Source organism: Cydia pomonella, chromosome 16 (assembly GCF_033807575.1).
Source record: "Cydia pomonella isolate Wapato2018A chromosome 16, ilCydPomo1, whole genome shotgun sequence".
In the NCBI taxonomy this organism is placed as follows: domain Eukaryota; kingdom Metazoa; phylum Arthropoda; class Insecta; order Lepidoptera; family Tortricidae; genus Cydia; species Cydia pomonella.
Genome location: NC_084718.1, coordinates 1,456,766 through 1,478,099, shown reverse-complemented (window position 1 = coordinate 1,478,099; position 21,334 = coordinate 1,456,766). Strand labels below are relative to the sequence as shown.

The window sequence follows — 21,334 nt, the reverse complement described above, 5'->3', positions numbered from 1 at the left end:
GTTCGAAGCCCAGAAAAGTTGAGCTCGCAGCTTGCTTGATATTCAGCCCATTTGCGCACACAGACATGGACCTCGTTTCCCTTCCCGAGAGGTCGAAGTGAACAAAGTGCGTTTTCCGTATGTTCAAGGTGAGGCCGTTTTTACTGAACCAGTCGGAGAGAAGTCCTGCAGTAATATTTAGCCGGTCGCTAAGTGCGTCACAACTCTGGGCGGTAACCACCACTGCTACGTCATCCGCATACATGAATGTCTCTCCGCTGTGCACTGCCTCAGGTAGATCGTTCAGCAGCAGTGAGAACAGTATGTTAGAGACGGACGATCCCTGCGCTACGCCGATGTGGGTTCGAACCGGGTCTGAACGTAGGCGTCCCCCGTCCGCTACGATAACCTGCGTTCTGTTACGCAGCATGTCGATTATCAAACTCAGTGCTCGGTCATCAATGCCGTAGTGGCGCAGCTTATCTTCTAGGACGCCGTGATCCACCAAGTCGAAAGCCTTAGATAGGTCGCAGCATATCACTGCGACTTGGTTTTTGGTTTCGCGAGCCTCAAGAATCAGGCGCACAACCGCGCGCGTGAGCGCTGACGTCGATCGACCTTTGCGATACGCATATTGTCGCTCGGAGAGTGCGTCGGTGGATTCGAGGAAGTCTGTTAACCTCGCGCTGAGACCATATTCAAAGACTTTAGCTAGGACGGGGATAATCGCTACTGGTCGGTATGCGTCCATGTCTTCCCTCTTGCCTTTGCCCTTGAATAGTGGCGCTATTCGACTTTCCTTTAGGGCCTCTGGAAATACTCCTTCACGAATACACCTATTGTACGCGGTCGCCAGTATCGGTGCTAGATCTGCGGCCACCGCCCTGAGCATGACAACAGAAATATCAAAGATGTCTCTCGTGGTTTTCCTTGCAATACCTGATGTGATGATGGTAAACACGTCGCTCGGCGTGAAAGGCCTCAGTCGGATGCACCGATCAGCGGGCGGGCGTGCGGCGCGCAGCTCGACGAGCGCGGCGGTGCGCGCCGCGGGTCGCGCGCCGCACGCCGCTGCCGCCGCGACGAATCTACAATTTATCGCATCGGCCGCATCTTTCTTGGAAGGAAACGGATTACCTGCGGAGTCCCTGATAACGTCCGTGAACTCGAGCGGTTCGCGGACCGCTTTTCCCTTTTCTCGATTGATTACGTTCCACATGGACTTTATAGTATTCTTGCCGGTTTGTATTTTATTAATATAATAAGAAGATTTTTTAATGTATAATAGTTTCGAGTATTTATTATTCATGTCGTGTATTATATTTGCGCGATGATAAAGCGCGGATGTTCTGATGGCATATAATTATATCATGCGAAATTCGTTGAGCGATCGTGTTTATTGCGGCGGCGGTGGCGGGTAGATTATTCGCGTTGTTGCTTACGCGCATCGGTGCAGCCCCGCGGCGAGCGGGGCTGGTGCCGAAACCACTCGGTGAATTTGACGCGTGGTGGCCACACCGTGGGCGAGTTAAACACATCGAAAGACTTTTCCGGAATTCCGATTAGAAATGAAGCATGTCTCTTAGTTTTAATATCTCTCTTCTGTACGAAGTAGTCATCTGAGTTTATTGTTTTCTTTAAGAAACTTAACACATTTTCTGTCGTAGTTTCTGGCCTGAATGACCAAGCTTGCAGGTATTTATAGTTTTCCACCGCCTTAACATGATGATCCTCGCTGCCCGTCCCTACCATGATATTTTGTTGTGCTGATTTTCTACGTCTTCGTACCATAGTGTTCCACTCTCCGTCGTTGTCGCTGATGTTCGCGCTTTGACCCGCGCGGTTTATGGCTCCACACGCTTGAGCGTAGTTGTTATTGTTCCGATGTCGCTCGGAAGTATTCGGCATGCTATCGGTGACGTTCGACTCACCATTGATGATATTCGGTGCGTCCTCGAGTGTATTCGGCCGGCTCTCGGGGGTTTCCGGTTGCGGGATAGGGACTGCGGTCTCCTGCGATGAGGACTTACGCTGTGGTGCAAAGGTGACAGAAGGTGAGATCGGTTTTTCTGATAGAGACTTACGTTGCACCGCTGCGTACCTCGCGCTCGCACGCGCAGCGCGCGCTGATGTTGTCTCTGTCGCTCGTGTTGGTGCGGGACCTGCTTGCGCCTTTGGTTTGCTCTTCGATGCAGAGGACGACGTCAGTTCGGATGGCTTCGATTGACGAAGTGCTTCGCTTTCTTGGTTTTGTTTGCTTTGAATTTTGTCGTTAGGCAATTCAACTTTTGCCAAAATTCCATCCATTTTTATCTGGATTTCGACAATTTTCTGTTGTAGTGGTTCCAATGCCTTCTGAATTAATTTTTCTATAGCTTGGAGTGTCACTTTCGCTATTTTCAGTGTTTTAATTATTTAAAATTGTGTTGTGTGTGGACCGGGACTATGCAGCACGTCCGCCCTCTGAGGTGAGGGGTAGGGATCCTCCAGGGAATGCCAAGACGTGTCACAATTTGACGCTTAAAAACAAAAGGTTGCCTTACATGCCTAGGTGTGTAATATGTAATTCCTTAACATATCATCTTCACTCATCGCACCGAATATGTAGTATTTCCGGTCCTAATTTGAAGTTGTAATGATATATATAATATATAAATATTTATAAATACTTAAATACATAGAAAACACCCATGAACAAAATATCGATGCTCATCACACGAATAAATGCCGTTACCAGGATTTGAACCCAGAACCATCGGCTTCGTAGGCAGGGTCACTACCCACTAGGCCAGACTGGTCGTCAAATACTTGTATGTATTAACAGCAACACTCTTTATTGACCATCGGTGGCTCTTACGTCATTGAAATAATGTTTACGAATTGTCAGTTTACGATTATTCCTAGCTAGACATTTTGCAAATTAACAAGTTTTGAATCATTCACGGTTAGTTCAATAAAAACAATATAAAAGGTAATCATGGTTTTATATCCCGGTCGATTTAAGTATTTTGCAAATTAATTTGTTTTAGCTACTACAGTAAACGCTTAAGAATGGCATAATGTAATACAATATGTTCAGCAATTTAATTGTAAGTTATGCTTTACCCGTGTTGTTAAATATATCGCGATTAGAGTTTGCAAATTATTAACGAAACAGAATTGGGACTCAAGGTAAAGACACAAACAATTTATTTTATGATGTCTACGGGAAAGACTCCTACGTGGTGGGCATTTTTTTCATGGGTGACAGAAAGTTTAAGAAATTTAAGCGGAGGGCCAGATTGCACCAAAAATTGCGGCGGCGGGCCGGATAAAATCCTTTTGCGGGCCGGAGCTGGCCCGCGGGCCGTACTTTGCCCACCACTGCCCTATAGCGTTATTGTTAGCATTTCATATTGTTTCACTGAATTACTCTATGTTTTTAACTAGATATGGTAGCAGTAATATGTCTTACCTTATCATTGAGTTCTTTCCTGTTAAAGTCCAGCTCATGCTGCAGCAGCGATATCTGCTTCTTTATCTTGGCTAACTGCTTCTTATCGTTGCTCGCCTGTCTGTCTGTCCCTTTCTCACTCTTACTCTTCGGCGACGGACTGCGGGACACCATCTTCATCTGTTCCTTTAGAGATGCTATCTCTTCATGGTAGGAATTAATATCTTCATTTAATATATCTATCTCTGTTTCTTTATCTTTTAATTTGTCTGTTAAATCTTTTAGCTCGTCTATTTTCGATGTCAATTCGTTGTTAAGAGAGTTCACTCTTTCTAGTTCAGTTTCGCTGTTTTGTAGTTTGATTGATGCGTTTTCTTGTTCTTTTTCTAGTTTAGTTAGTTTCAGTTTTAGTTCTTTGTTAGTTACATTAAGGTTGTTATTTTCTTCGTTGATTTTGTCGATGTCACGATGTTGAGCGTCAATGGTATCTTGTAATTTGAATAATTCGTTTGATTTCTCTTCGAATGCCTCTTTTAAATTGTCTAGTTCTTCCGTTTTCTCATTAAGGCATCTCTGCATGTCGTCTAATCTATCTAAATGTTGATTTAAACTGTCAATTTGTTGATTCTTCTCAGATACCAACTGTTCCAGTTTCTGGAGTTCAGAAATCTTTTCTTTCAAAATGCGGTTTTCAGTCTCGCATTTTTCTAAAGAATTATTTCTGCTCTGTATTTCGTCAATTTTTACCTCTAGCTCAGTCAGTTTGTTGGTCAAGTTACGTTTTTCTTTAGCCAGTTCTAATATCATATTCTCTCTCCTTAATATATCTTCTTTCAGCAAGTGTAAATCTTTTGATTTTTCATTGACTTCTTGCGTTAGTTCATTCACTCTTTGTTCTAAGAGAGTTTTATTTGAAGAGAAATGTTCCAGTTGATTTTCATAGAATTTCTTATCATTCTCCATAGTGGCCATAGTGTTTTCTAGCAAGCCTTTCAACTCCTCCACTTCTTCTTTAAGAGCAGGGAACTCACATAATTGTTCTTCTGCGTTCTTCAACTCCGATTTACAAGTATCGAGTTCGCTTCTAGATTTCTTAATCTCGTGTTTCAACTGAGTCAATATGTCTGGGAAGTTCTCCTGTCTTATGTCAAGTGTGATACCAAGTTCTCTTAGTGAAGTAAACTCTTCATCATGACTCCTATTATCTTGCGAAGGCTCCGCTGAGAAGTCAATCTTCTTCGGGGCAACGCTTACATTTTTACTATCATCAACCTCTTTATTTGGGTATAAAGAACAGTTATCAGCTATGTTTTGAGCTGTAGAATGTTTCACATTTTCGAATATCTCCGCAGTACCGAACACTGTCGTCTCATTGACGTTTCTTCTAAACCTGTCCTTATTCTGAGTGGATGTTAATGGTAGTGATTCAGCTCTCGGTGTGAAGCTGGGTAGATCGAAGTGGTCAATAAAGTCAAGATTTAATGAGCTTATGTTAGGCTTGGATACATCAGGGGGAAGGGTCCTGTTTTGTGTTTTGTCTCTGTTATCAGCGTAGGGGATGCCGGAGAGGCTTAGGTTTTGAGCTTTGAGTTCTGCTCGTCGCATCTGGAGGTCCTGTTCGTCGAATTCGGAAATGGACACGATATCGCTGAGAGTCCTGGCTGAGGTTTTGCCTTCTGGTTCGTCATCTTTTTGGTCGTCGTCCAATTTGAGAGCTGTAGGACAATGAAATACATATTACTTATTGAAACTTTATTGCACAATGAAAATAGCTTCGTTCGAATGGCGAACTTATTTCTTCAAGTTATTCTGTACTATGTCATTTTGGTTTTAATGCACCAGTCGCTACAAAAGTAATGTTCCCTCACGAAAATTTTAATAAATAATACTATAAGGAGTATCTATTTCACGAAACGATAGTCGTTAAATTTTGTTGATGCAAATAATTTGAATGTGGCTAATCTGCAGTGTAAGGGCGTTCGCTAGCTGGCGCGGGTGCACGGAGCGGGCGCACGCGCGCGTGTGCCATTGTAGGTAAAATCCGTCTCACGCGTCCGCGCCAGTTAACGTTGCTCATACCAGGGATCGGAAACCGGTATTTTTTCTATGGGAACGAAAACGGTATTTTTTCGTTCTTTGTTAATTATTTCATTTCTAATTGGGCAATCTAATAATACGAAGTCGTTATCTAAAAACACAACCCAGTCCTATATTTGGAGTATAAAATAAACCGAAATATATGTTTATTTCAAAGTTTTTCCAAAAAACCGGTTCCGATCCCTGGCTCATACATTTTTCGTTAACCCGCTCACCCGCTCCATGCACCCGCGCCAGCTAGCGGACGCCCTAAGAATTTAATAACAAAGTTATTAATAATTTGTGCCTATTAAGTTGCATGATTTTGAATGTAGAAGTCACATAGAATTATAATCGAAGACGGAACCCAAGCCACTAGGCATAACAGCCACCGACCCGTTCGTAACGATACAGTGGTGGGTGTCGCGGTTATATTACTAATGGAGGTTGGAGCGCCGCCAAACATGTGCAGTCTGACTCAAGCTGGTCTGGGTTTCAATGTTCATATTATTTTTGACCAATGTAAACATGGTCATAAAATGACGGCTAGTTGAAGTGTAATTCGATAATAATTTTATAATTGACTGCTGACACTAGAATCCATGTAAACTTGAAGACAACGAATGTTTAAAGAAAATCAGAAAATTTCAAAATATTCTCGGTAGTGTGCATCTCGTAAGCAACGAAAACGAAATGTTATCGTGCGTAAACGTGCTTGTGCTTAATGTCTCAGCCGTGACTTCAAACCGTCTGCCACCGTTACAACGTTCGCACAAATTTATTGTATAGGAAATATCATAGTTCACAGCTAAGTGGCGTTGATTAGTCAGTCATTTGGGGTTAGTGCAAATGGCCATTGACTCAAGGCTACAAAACAAAACAAAACTTGTGTAGTATGTAGTAGGAAAGCTAATTTCCTCAACACTTTGTGAACTTACCCATGATCTGTAGCTGCTCCTCTTTCTCGGCCAACGCGCGTTGGTGGTCCCGCAAGCTTGCCTGCAGCTCATCTTTATCTTGTTCTAGACTCTAGGCTAAAGCTTCTAGCTGACCGATGCGGGTTTGTTCCGCTATGACAGTAGACTCACCCATGATCTCCTGTAGCTTCTCCTCTCTCTCGGCTAACGCGCGTTGGTGGTCCCGCAAGCTTGCCTGCAGCTCATCTTTATCTTGTTCTAGACTCTTGGCTAAAGCTTCTAGCTGACCGATGCGGGTTTGTTCCGCTATGACAGTAGACTCACCCATGATCTCCTGTAGCTGCTCCTCTCTCTCGGCCAATGCGCGTTGGTGGTCCCGCAAGTTTGCCTGCAGCTCATCTTTATCTTGTTCTAGACTCTTTGCTAAAGCTTCTAGCTGACCGATGCGAGTTTGTGCTGCGGATAGCTCACGCTCTAGGATGATCACCTTGTCTTTGGGGTTACCTGAAGATTACATACATTACAACATTGTTATAAGTTGAATATGGTGTAGCTGTAGTCGACAATTTGTCTGAGCGACTAGTTGTATTATAGTCATTAAGTAAAAAAAAAATCTGTCACAAACTTGTTGGTAAATGCTGTATGTTTGTAATTCTTTAAGAATATTGTTTGTAAATCTATAAATGTAACGCAACAAATTTGTAAATATCAGAATTTTTTTTGTAAACTTACATGAGTTTCCATATAACGCTTGATGCTGTTCGTTCAGCTTTTCCTTTTCTTCCAAATTCTGCTTTGCTCGTAACAACTGCTTGTCTTTTGATTCCAACTCTTCTTTCAGCCTTTGAACCTGTTCAAACAAATAAAAATAAGATTACTGCGCACCTTGGGGTCCAACTGATGACATGAAATATTATGCAAATTAATTTAGATGTCTGTACCTTTCCACATTCAATCAATCTACTATGTCGCGTGTTTATCGCCTGTCACCCTGCTTGTCACGTTCTAATAAGTATGTAAGTGCGAAAGTGACGCATGACACCATAGGCGATAAAAACTCGACCACGCTACTGCCGCTGATCTAAGTTATAAACATAAATTATTCGTGCCTAACTATGAATACTTTATAAACATGTCTACAACAAATGGTTTTGTACAGGATAAAATAAGTCATACGTCAAAGTCACGTAAAGTTGACAACACCGCGCGCACACTTCGAGTGTGTATACTCGACTCGACGCTGACCACCAATGTCGAGTGTCGACCGTGCATTTCGTGCCCAAGGCGTAACGTAAGGGTGCATCAGTCAGGGAGGTTCTGCGAAAGAGAGGAAATATATTAACTGACCTCTGCTAAGGCGTCGTGCAGGCTGACCGTGAGCTGGTGCGCCGCCTGGTGCGCGAGGGCCTCCGCGTTGTTCCGCTGCGCCTCCAGCCGCGCCGACAGCGACGATATCTTCAGCGCCTGCTCCGACATGCGCGCCTGCAGCACGTCGCGCTCGGCGCGCACCTCCTGCAACAAACAAACAATACTACATTACTACAAAGGTTCCAATCCTGGTAAGGGAATTTATTAGTGTATTAATCACAAATTTGTCCCCGTGTTATGGATGTTTTCTATGTATATATTATACATATAGTCATCTAGTACCCATAAACAATCCTTACTGAGTGTACTGTAGGGCTAAGTCGATGTGTGTAAAATTGAGCTTTAAGATTTAATTCAAATTATTTAAATGCTGTGAAATAAGAACTAGCTGGCCTAGTATGATATAAAGGTCCGAGCGAAGCGAGATCATGTTATAAACACGAGGCCGGTAATCCTATCCCGCCCGAGGTATGAATAACATTTAAAAAAGGCGTACTATTACGAACTATTTCCAAGATTGAGAAAATAAATAAAAATCACTTTATCTATACCACACACTATACTTTGTTTTCTACGCTACTCGTACCTATATGCAATGAGAGTATTTGGCAAAGGACTCTGTTTTGATACCGCGAAAATAGCACTAGTAACAACGTGCAGGGCGACATTTTTTTTCACTTACTGGACTATTCACATGGATATGAATCCGTTTCTGATATAGTTTACGAATACGTAATGAAATTGCAATGGCTTTGATTCGAAAGAAATATTTTTTGAATTTATGCTATGCGTGCGCAAGCAACATTGTTCTATGAAATGTTGTGTTAATTGAAAATAGTTTTATGATTATGATAGTAGCAACATGGTTCAAAGAAATGCGATATGCATTGGAAATAGTTGACATTTTTATGAAGACACATTTAAAGTCGACGCCGCTAAAATGTAAAATATATTCATAGTTGCGAAAATCAGAGCATCCAACATGTGCTAAATAATACCATTCACAGAATTACTTCAATATTTTCTATTTTCACACATTTATACAATTGTTTCCAGACTTCGGTATCAAAATTTCTAAACATCTAGAAACCAATTTCGAGACGTCGATGTAGGTATAATGACGAAAACCAAACCAACGCAATAAACATTAAACCGATCGCGTTAACGCGTCGATAGTCCAACAGTTAGAAACCGGGTCACACATGGTCTAATTTTACCCGCCCCGGTTACAATCCAGTCTGAAATATCACCGAGGCGTTCGTCATCACTTTTGGGCTCAGTGTCACGATTAATTTGATACAATAATAGTCTATTCTTCGAAGTACTAGATGATATCATAGATCTAGAATAAGAGGCGGTTATTGACCGAGCGTATGCGAAATCCGAGAAAGTTCTTCACTTTAACTGGAGCAAATATGCTTCCGTATGTCTATTCAGTTGTCCTGTTCGCATTTTTTAACCAACTCGTATGAAATTTTGTGAGCAGTTTCGATCATTTGTGTCTTTTTATGCATTCAGGAAATAGTAGTACCTAAGGTAGGGGGTAGTGACCTTGCCTCGAATCTTTTTTATTTGTGTGATGAGCATAGATATTTGTTCCTGAGTCATGGGTATTTTCTATGTATTTCAGTATTTGTATATTATATATGTATATCGTTATCCGAGTACCCATGACACAAGCCTTCTTGAGTTTACTGTGGGATTAGTGTGTAAGAATGTTCTATAATATTCGTTTGTATATTTATTTATTCAGGAAATGTTTTAAAATGGACCATACTGCTGTGTGCAATATGCAGTCAATGAGAAAATGAAAATTAGAAGAAAACCATAACTTTAATAATAGAACTTTTTTATTACACAAAATTAACTGTAAACTTTACTTAGGTACCTATTTAAATAATATAAAATATACGAAAACCTGTTTTATTATAAAACTGGAATATCCATCGAAAAATATACAATTAAATAAATAAATAAATATTACATCATTACACAAATTGACTAAGTAGACAACGATATATATAATATAAATATTTATAAATACTTAAATACACAGAAAACACCCATGACTTAGGAACAAATATCCATGCTCATCACACGAATAAATGCCCTTTAACAGGATTTGAACCCGGGACCATCGGCTTCGTAGGCAGGGTCACTACCCACCAGGCCAAACTGGTCGTTATTATTTGCCAAATTTATTCTAGTATAAATAAACTGCTTTTATATTGCACACTGTACATTTATTCGCGAATTCCACAGTTCATAGAGCCACTAGTTATATGAATGCTTTACTATTAGAGTGATAACATATCTCACATCTGGAATGTTTAATATCTGGAATTCCTTGGTATAAAATCAACTGCTTGTATTAGTTGTCTACAGAGAATTGCGGACAGTTTTCCTGGTAAACATTTCGACGATACTCATTGAGAAACTGTGAAAATTAGAGAATTATATTAACGCATTCCAACTATTAGTAACGTGTGTCAGTTCTGGAGGATAAATATAATATTGAATGAAATACTAAAAGCGTAACTATGTTTACTTATTTTCAGTTCTATTTTTATGAAATAAGCATCTATTTCCAGCTTGGCTCAGATCTGAGTTAAGATACCGTCATAGTTATGCGGTAGATTTTTTATAGTAGGTGTTAGTTTGGGACTAAACCCAGTTTTTATTTGAAGCTTTATATGACGTTCATAAGCGCATTGTAATATGCCTACTTGGAAAATAAACTGTCTTTATCTATTTATTTTATTCAAGTACTTATTTAATATTTCCTCAACCAAATACAAACACTCCAACCAAACCAAAATCAACCATAATTTACCATCAACCATGATCCCTTATTATCCTATTTTTATAATTAATAAAACTGCTATGTTGAGATCACTTCGAGAACCTGGCCAGTTTAGCTATTTATGCTGCCGACTTTAAATTATTTGCACTTGGGATTGCGGCTTGCGTATTTCTTCTGTCGCTGTTTCTCTTTCAAAATAAAAATATCACCAATGCCACGGCCACTCGTTTCAAATGTTTTAATAGTCAGTTAATCGTTATAATTTTTTCACCAAATGTGATGTCAGTTCTCAGCCAAGACGCTCAGTCTTATTATTATAGCAGTGGTAATACCGTATTTTATTCACGTACTTTGTATGTATGCTGAATTGGCGAGAGATATTTTCATTAAACGTTAACACAAACAAATCTGCGATTAGTATTATCTTATCCGTTCTTGAGGTTTCTTTTACAGATATAACATCTTCATCTAGTTATTATGTGACAAGGCCCTATATATATGTGACAAGACCCTTTTCAGGGCCGCAAAAAAAAAAGAAAAAAAAAATTAATCAATTAATCTAATCAATTCAATTAATCATTTATCAATATATTGTTGACATTGGCGTTTTATGTTCTTAGATTTACTGATAAGATTTTCTGTCCTTTATTTTCGTTTTATTTAATTGTTATTAAGTAAAATGGTATTATTCTGTTACCTAATACTCTAGAATAGAATATGTAGAATAATAATATTGTGTGCCCTTACAGGGTGTCATGATCTAACTTTATATAATGTAACACCTATTACGTACATAACAATACAGTATTGAATAAATGCAAAGATAGCATATGTAAGGTCAGAGGGGAAGGGGGGGGGGGGGCGAATGCTTATAGACTACTACTAATTAAACTGCAAGCTACTGGTAATATTACTATTGTTGTATAAGTAAGTTCGATATATTCAAGCTAGGCGCACTTCGCCCCCCCCCCCCCCCCCCTCCTCACCTTACAAGTACTTACACCTCCGGCCCTTTGCCATAAAGGGCGATTGATTGTCGGCCATAGAGGGTTGTAACGTGTAATAAAAACAGAAACCTCTTATTAAAAAGATTTAATTAGAAAGAGCCCCGAGCATGAAACTGATGTGTGATGTCCTAATTTGTTTCTTGAATTTGAATATTCCAAGCATAGCTCAGTTGCCTAGATAATATTAATTTTTAAAAGCCAATAACAGGCAACCTCTGGATTTCAGATCTAAATCTGTCTCAAAAAGAGGAGACTATTTCAAAACCTACAAAAGTAACCTTTATATATATATATAAACACCAGCGAGCGTGCAATAATCGAGGCGTCCGTTTGCGACATTGTGAGCCAATTGACGATATCATATTCAATTGAGAGGAAAGCGCTGAAACATCCTCGTGGTAATGGGGAATATCATCGCTTCAATTGACGTTTTCATTAATTTGATTGGCACGTCTTGTGACTGTGATTAAAATTGCTGACTTTTATTAATAACTAGCCACTGCCCCGATTTCGTTCACGTGAATAATCGGTTAAACTATTTTATTACATATTGTGTGTTTTTAAAAGAGACTATATATAAATTACAATTTTTTTTTGATATATGAGATGATTTTTCGCATTTGTAACCTGTTGCGGTAGGCCCTAGTATTTAACTTGTAGCATATACAGATGATGTTTGATAAATTGTTATAAAATTGAAACAAGGGCTCCTATTTATCTATGGGACCAATTATCAAAAGCGAATTATCAGAAGCGAGTCGTAAGCTAAATGAGTTGTCGAAGGAACTTGATATTGACATATTCAATTGTAAAGTTCCTAATGTGAGGCATAGTCTGGTTAAGCGGTGTTTTATGTGAGCTTTCTTTCTCTGTATTATTATATGTATACTGTTTTTTTTTTTTGTTTTTGTTACTTTATTAAGTTTTCATTAGGCGATTAAATGCATTTTATTCATCAACCTAGTGCATTAGCGCCTCGATATGAACTTTAAAATATGCTTTATCAGCATTAACATCTGATATATTTTACTGTATGTTCTTTTTTCCTTCGAACTTTGAGACCTCAATTATTCTGGGCGCTAATGAACTAAGTGTTTCCGAACCTAGGGTCTATTTTAATGGCTTCTATGTATTTTCATTTTCAATTGTGTTTTTGTTTTTTTCTCACTTTGTACGCATGTGTGTGTGCTTCAGTGTTAGCATTTTTTTTTTTTATATACTTTGTAATTACTTGTGAGTTCCTGTAATTGGCTCTCTGTATTAATCTTGTTGTCCTATTGCAAGTTTAAAGCTGTTGGTTCTCCTGAACATAAATAAATAAATAAATTATACTGGAATAAAAAATAGCTCTTATAAGACAATCCAATCACACTCACCGTCAAATCCGGCAGCCCCATACCACTATCCCTAAAGTACCTCCACAGAAACATCACCACGTTACACCACGTTACATGATACCATGACACCACACTATGAGATGATCACCACACTAGACTAGATGGTTCGCTCACGAAATGAACACACACGAAGTCAATCACTGACTACACCACACTCCATGATCTACGATCACTCTATGAAAATGATACAATAGTTACTAGACCATATGGTTCGCGCTCACGGAATAACACGACGATGTCAATCACAACTCACTCCATGATCAGTATACACTCTGAGATGAATAGGTTTCACGAGATGTTTCCGCTCACGAAATGACACGATCACACGATGTCATGATATAGTTGCCATCAGAAATATCTGTGCCGAGTAATTTATTTTGTGGACACGTTTTTATAGAGTTGGCAGATTTTGGGATCGTTTTCGGTCATCTAGCATAGTTGATTGTTAACCAAGGGATGAAAGGCACTCATTTCAGTAGAGGTAGTTTGGCGCCCGAACGCAGTGAGAGCAACAATAGTCCGAAGCTGAAATGATTTCTTTCACCCGAGTTAAACAGTAAAATACATATGTTAAAAAGAACATGACTAAGTATACATACAATTGTATAGTAGGTATTTCTTGAGGGTACTACAATTAAGGTTAAAGTTCGTTATTTTATAGATTGGGGAGTTAAATATCAGAATCGAAAATGTACAACAAATACATTTAAAACCAGTTTAAATTTCTTATCGAAAAAAAAGAAAAAGAACCTATTTGGAAAATAAAATATTCTTGAGCAGAAACTTCTCTTGAATAACTTTCTGCACACTTCATAGAACAACAATGTCCCACTTTCAGAGCATCAGAAATGATAAAGTACTAACAGTGTTGATACTTAACTGACCATCATAAGGTATACCAATTATGATGAATAGTAGAAGGAAACATCACGAAATAAACGATGAAGCCACCCATAATACATCTAAAACAATGTTAAAATTTCAAAAAGTTACTCCCGCTAGTTAATATCCGAAAACGAACTCAATCTTCACATCACAGTGTCACAAAGAAATAGAAGGTTTCACATCACAATGTCCAGATATTTGTGATCACATAGCTCGTTCCGATATATCTGATGGCGACCGTCGGGCGAGAATCACCTTGCGACAGCAGAGCACTCGTTGGAGCATCGAGACCGACTGAGCGAGCGGGGGGAACGCGGCGGGTAATACATTTTCAGAGCGATGAGCGTTTGGTGACTTGTTGAATGTTGATCAAAAGATTATTTTTTTTATTTAAACTTTATTGCAGAATACATGAAGAGTACAAATGGCGGACTTAATGCCAGAAGGCATTCTCTACCAGTCAACCATGAGCCAAACCGAAAGATCATAATTGGTGCAGGGTCAGAATACAGAGTAAAATGACAAAAAAAAATATCACAATATTACCTATATAAAATTATACGTACATAAATAATATGATACATAAATATAAATACATACATATATAAATATATACCCATTGTGAAACATCATGAGGACGACCTTTGAACCTTGTCAAACAGATGCTTGCGCAACATGCGCTTGAAGGAGAATTTGTTCTGGGCTTGTCTCATAGAGAGAGGAAGATCATTCCACAGCCGGATTGCCTGAATGTTGAAGGAATTCGACATGAAACCTGTACGATGTCGAGGGACAATAAGTTGAAGGCTACGGGAGGTTCGGAGATCGGTGCCGGGGCGCGGAGTAACAAATTTGAATTTGGAACGAAGGTAATAAGATTAAACGGATAGGTGATTTTAAGTTTTAACGTCTGATGTGATGCAGAAATCTTTCTTCGCTTGTTGATCGAATCATAGCGGTACAAATGTATTAATGTAAATCGATTAACTTATTTGATCAGTAGCTTTACTTTGAGGAAAATAATTGCATTCGCAATTTCAAGCAAGGAAACAAAACACATCATATAAGTTTCTCCAACTTTCAGGGCTCTGTACCCCTAGTGTAAATAAATTCGATTTCGAAACGTGACGTACGCGTTTGCGTTTAGTCTCATTTTGTATGTGATTTAGAAAGAGCGCGCCAAGCGGGACGTTTTGGAAACTCAAAATCCTATACAAAATGAGACTTAACGCAAACGCGTTCGTCACGTTATGATGTCGATCAAATTTACACTAGGGGTACTGTTTTTGGATGAAGCAATAATCTACACAAGTCACATGAACACTGCGTAAAGCCGTAAAACTATCTTCTTCCTCGCGTTGTCGCGGCATTTTGCCACGGCTCACGGGAGCCTGGGGTCCGCTTGACAACTAATCCCAAGATTTGGCGTAGGCACAAGTTTTTACGAAAGTGACTGCCATCTGACCTTCTAACCCAGAGGGTAAACTAGGCCTTGTTAGGATTAGTCCGGTTTCCTCACGATGTTTTCCTTCACCGAAAAGCGACTGGTAAATATCAAATGATATTTCGAACATAAGTTCCGAAAAACTCATTGGTACGAGCCGGGGTTTGAACCCGCGACCTCCGGATTGCAAGTCGCACGCTCTTACCGCTAGGCCACTAGCGCTTCTAAAGCCGTAAAACTATGAAACGAATAAAGAAACAGCTACACACGCGTGCAACAGCATCCGAACAGCGAACTCCCTATTATATAGCAGTCGTATTTTAAACTGCTAGGATTTCATATTTGCATATTGAAGCAAGTCACCCAAACTCATGCCCCACCGTAAAACAGAACAAAACAAGACACAAATAAACAAAAACTATTACAAGCGCCTATTACTGCATCCGATCGGCGACTATAACCCGCGTAGTTTCAGCCACTTGGGCTATAGTGGCTTTAATATAAATAAAAAAATATAATCAATTTTAACATGTCTTAATTCTAAATAGTATACATTTCTATCATAAAATATTGTACAAAAATATATAAACAATCATTTAAAATTGCTCTTAATTAAAATTATCATTATTCACAATACAATATATAAAAATTAAAATTGAAACTAACATGGGTATAAATAAAACAATACAAAATAATAATGATAATACAAATGCAATAAATTAATAAAAATATAAGCATAAAGTAAAATTTAATCAAAAATAGTAGAACTATTAACCAAAAAATAGACAAAACACACGCCTATTACCGCATCCGAGCGGCGACCTCTCTAACCTCGTCGTATTTTTAGCCGCTAGGGCTGCCTTCCTGCTTGGGCAATCGCGAATGCTTTACGATGTGTCGACGCATGAAAATCTTATTTTATGCGAATTTGAGCTGTATGTGAAAGGGAAAAACGTCATATTGATATGACAAATACTGTGAAGTTAGGTCTTGATATTTATTGCTTTGTAAAAGGCGCCTTTTAGTAGGAGTTTCTAGTCGGTTGTGACATTTTCTATATGAAGGATAATTTTAGTTCAGTAGTTTATGGGTGAGATTTGCTCGAGCAAGAATGTTTAGATCATTAAGTTTTATGTTTATTCGATTGGTCGATTATGACACGCTGATGTGTGTTAATTGTTTCGGGATTTTTCTTCCCTGTTACTCAATCTAGCTTCTGTGGAACGCTCGACGATCCTAGATTCCAAGAACTTGGGAGCGTTACGAGGACATATGTATTGAAATTGTTACCAGAGCATTGACCATTTATAATACGAAAACCGTGTCTTTGGATAGTTCATACATTTGCCTCTTACGAGTGAGGCAGGTAACGAAATTTCTAGTTTCACGATAGGCCCTCAGATACTGGAAATGTCATGGCAAATCTGTGAAGTGTCAGCCCTGAGCTGTACTCTAATCAAGCATGATACCAATGAGAGTTCGCATTAGGGTCATCTCTCGAGTGACTCACGGATCCTGCCACTTTCAACCGCATATGTCACGGTTAACCAACGGAAATAGGAATCTGTGTCAATTTCCATTTTAACTAGAAAACAACCCACTTGAATTATTTTGTGGCTAGAGATCCGAGCAAACTTATGATATTATACATTACTAAATGTCAAACCTAAGACCTTATAACGTGTAGTCAGCCGCAGAACGAGCGTGTTTATAATGTTGTGACCGGCCTGTTCATTCAGACAATCAGAGCGTGTGTAGATCATTTTGAACACCTCATCCACTCAACTATTTCTGTTGATGTCTGTATACCGTTTGTCTCGAGATTTTCTCTAACCCAGTACTTTCCAAAGACGTAATTGTTTCACAGAACACAGATAATGAAATGAAAATAACGAAACAAAGCATATAAAGTGTCTCAGACAAACAAAGAAGGTTAAGTTTGGCGACTTTCGGAGAACACAATTTTTTGGACTTCCGTATGTTTGACGTCACAAAGCATAAAGGATTAGTAAATTGACAAACTTTGGCGGCTATTTTTAATATAAAACACGATCTTTAGACCTAAAGAGGGTAAAAAAACTGCTTAGGAATACAAAATGCCTTACAAATGTTATATAACATTTTCAACTACAACGACATATAATGAGTCATTATTTTGAAATATTACCTTATTCTTAAGCCTTTATAAACGAACCATGTGCAAAAATGCCTAATATAAATAGATAACTTCTCATCCGAACCTATATCTCTAAATGATTGACTTATTGGGTTAAATATCCCTCTTTTTATAAAACATAGCTTAACAGAAGACTAGTAGCTCTCTAGTGCAAGAATCTTATCATCATTACAGCGTTTGAGCCTAAAGAAAACTTGACAGCCTGCCAACTGAATCAGCAGACGTTCCGAGCGAAAGATCCGACACAATGCCAAATCACCAATTACTGATTCTTATTGCAACCTGATAAGGTTCAATTTCAATAAGTTATGTGTTACTATGCCTCTTATAACAACAACATAAAGAACTATTTAGCACTTGTATTTACAAATTGACATTGCTAAAAACAAAAGCTGTTCGAGAACGAAATTTAAACCCTAATAGAGTTGATATTAGGTTAAAAATAGACTGTACTCATTAGGATTAAGTGCATGTTCATGTTGACTGAAGATTTGGCTCGTGTTACAAGGGATTAAGGTTTATTTTTAAACGTTTCTGTGAGCTAAGCTGCCTTTGATGCCGACTTGATGGATCGAGCGAAATGAAAACAGTTAAGAATAGAGTGAGAACGCTATTGATGTGATTTAATACGGACTTGCTGAAAATAGAGGGTATTTGTTTTGATATTTTTTTTGTATTATTTAGAGGTTATGCCGTTATTTAGTAGCTCAAGAATACCACGTTGCCATGGTTACTGAAGAAGCCAGCCAATGAAGTAGGGGGGGGGGGGGGAAGTTGATGTCGCCGTAGGTGGGGGGGGGGCAGCTGACCCCCCTTCTTGTATCTGCCTGCGCCCATGCTCAAACAAGTTGTGCTACGATACGAGTAATATGCAGAACAGAATAACAAAACGAGATCTATTTTTAATTTTTCTTTATTTTAAATCATTGGGTTTTAAATAGACGGGAAATTTTTATTTCAGTTTATTTCTTGTGTATTTTTTCCATCATTCTCATAAGTCTTTCAATACTGAAAATTAAAATATAAATCAAATTTTAATTTGTCATAAATTATAAGCAAAACCTTTCTTTCTTCATTCTTCCTTGTGTTATTACGCTGGTGTCGAAATATTTGTGATATAAAGTCTAAATTTAGATCGGGGTAGAGTGGGGTCATATGATGGTGCGCTTAAAATTTTCTCCAGGTGGCTCACGTCAAGATAATATAAATAAAATGCTTTTAAGTTTAATGTTCATGGTCTTTCCAGTTACTATAAAAATCTTGTAAAAATACAGGATTAAATTGTCTTCGAAAAAATACGTTTGTGTTCAAATTAATTTAATACTATAACAAGATTTCACAGAATCCATAGTTCGGGTTTCCTAAGATAGCGGGTGTCGTCATATAGCGGCCGTCTCCATACGAAATCCACCACTTTCCCGAATGAAGGTTGAGGGAGGCGATGGCTGAGATACACGTCATACTCGTGAACGGGTGCTGTTTGTGGACACAGGTCTGTTTAAGCTTACACGGGCTATAAGTATGTAACTTTACTTATGAGTGGCATTAACGTGAGACACTTCATTCGGTACGTGTCTGTTTGTCTGATTTAATTTCATGTGTTTTAATTATTTATGTAAGAGTCTTGGAGATCCTCTACATCTCTAAGGATATTTTAATCATCGTTTTTTCTTAAATATATTTTATCTCTGACACTTAGAGACTTTAACATCTCTAAAGAATTTTAGTATTTGTTATTTGTATTTTTTTTATCATAGTATTTTTGTATACAACTCTAATAAAGTATCTAATATTTCACTGATTCCATATTTGTAATTGAATTTTGTTATTTTTATTGATCGTAAAATGTAGAAGTATTTGTTTGAAATGGAGTAGTATTTTGTATGAGACGGGCGCTATATGACGGCACCGCTATCGTAGGAAACCAGAGCTTAAGAAACTATTTTATACACGGTGATCTTATCATGAACATGTTTTAATTTTAGCCTGAATTTTGTTTTAAAAACAACCGTGACAATGAAAAGCTGGCGCTAACACTTGGCCAATGGATTTTATGTAAAAAAAAAAACAACGGATTGCACTCCGGGAGTGCCGGCAGAAGTGAAAACTTGAATATTAACGTTGTGCTTTTTGATATTTTGGAATGGTTAGGGAATAATTATGCACGAATTGCTTTAATTATCAGTATAAAAGTACTATCATTTATGTGGTAAAATACAATATTCATTTATTGCGCTACCGTACACAAACATGACAATTTATATTACATTAAAAATTTTACACTTCAGAACTATTACAATTATTTAACATTATAAATGCACAACGTTCATATTCAAGTCGCGCCGGCGGTCTATTGGCTTCATTGACATTGTAACAGTTTTTCGATGAGGTCACGTGTCCGTCTTACGAATTTTCAATCTGACGAATCTGTCGGTCACGTGACCTGTCGCGAGTTTATCATTTTTCCCCATCACAAAAAGTGCACAGCGCGGCTAAAGAAGTTTTCACTTCAAAAATATTCATTTGGTGGTAGTAGACATAGTTTCGTGTCGCTGGTGTAAATTTTACCTTAAGTTTTAAAGAACGAAATACAATTTTGAAGTCACAAAATTCGAGATAATCCCTATCAAAGTTACTGTTTAAATAATGAGCGTACCGCACACTGCTGGAATGCCGCCTGAAGTGAGGACAGACATGAATCTGAACATATATAAACATTTGGGAAATAAATATCGAAGCTGAATAAATTAAAAAAACATGACAACCGCTGGACATGTTTATGAGTCGTCTGGATTATTTTAACCCTGTGGTACATTTTTGTTCACAACGCGTTTTTATAATATTTGGTACCAGCGTCTCCCGCTGCTTCGTATACGGAAAATGATTCTCATGATAAAAATAATCCTACAAATGTCCGTCACCGGCACTCAAACTCAAATATGTGTAAAGCGGTTTAGGTTTCAGTGTGAAGAGGTTTTTATAAAGAAAGATAAAGCCCAACCAGAAATATATGTTGTTATTGACAGCTCAGTTTAGTATGAAAAATTTAGTTCCAATAAACCAAATAACACTGTAGACCCTACTCATATTGTTGTGTTTCTGCCGGTGAGTAAGGTTGCCAGAGCTCAACGAGGGTGCAGAGTGTTAAGGTCAGCAACGCTCCTCTGGAGTTGCAGGCGTACATAGACTACGGAGACTGCTTACCATCAGGCGGGCCGTATGCTTGTTTGCCACCGACGTAGTATAAAAAAAAATCCGCAATATGGCGCATGATCATATATTACTGGTCAAGTTTTACAGATTTTTTATGAAAACCTCAGTGAGCTTTATGTGTTTATAATTAACAGGGCATACTAGCGGTCTAGCATAGTATTTTTTAGTACCATTGCTCCTTGAACTCTAAATCCGCAATTACTCAATCACGCCCTAATGACAGCATGTGTGCGTGATGCCACCTATAACACGTTGGAGAAATGCCAGCCACCGAGCAAGGTCGCTGGACACTGTGGCAGTCAACAGCTTTTTGTGAATACTGATGGTTTTTTTTTATAAAGTTGTAAAGTTTCGTAGTTGAATTTGAATCGTTGGTTTGATGTCTTATTATACGTAAGTTATTATTTTTAAGCGATCTTGGGTGGCGAAAATCGCTGACAACGGTAAGTGTACACTTTTCAATGCAGCAGCGTTGGTCATTGAACATTCCAAGGGTTTTCAAGGTGCGTCCCTTGATACCAAAATGATAATTGATTACAGAAAACGCCAAGAAAAAAAAAATGCATGGAAATATTACGTATCTTTCCCTGAGCATCTGTCAACTCGATAATTTCTTACTTTGCAATAGGCGCTTGT

General features: G+C 38.5%; 1 protein-coding gene and 1 long non-coding RNA gene across 2 annotated transcripts in view; both read right to left on the bottom strand.

Annotated features, from left to right (window-relative positions):
• LOC133526605 (centromere protein F-like) overlaps positions 1-21,334 on the bottom strand; it is a 144,751-nt gene that overhangs the window by 43,362 nt on the left and 80,055 nt on the right. The window contains exons 22-25 of the mRNA XM_061863296.1: positions 7,753-7,917; positions 7,138-7,255; positions 6,577-6,909; positions 3,434-5,127 (exon numbers count right to left, since the gene is read on the bottom strand). Of these exons, the coding sequence (XP_061719280.1) occupies positions 3,434-5,127; positions 6,577-6,909; positions 7,138-7,255; positions 7,753-7,917 (2,310 nt within the window). The remainder of the gene's footprint in view (positions 1-3,433; positions 5,128-6,576; positions 6,910-7,137; positions 7,256-7,752; positions 7,918-21,334) is intronic.
• LOC133526202 (uncharacterized) lies at positions 12,475-14,152 on the bottom strand. Its single transcript, XR_009800701.1, has 2 exons — positions 14,121-14,152; positions 12,475-13,338 (listed from the first exon to the last, which is right to left on the bottom strand). It is a non-coding gene; the product is annotated as an uncharacterized LOC133526202 (long non-coding RNA).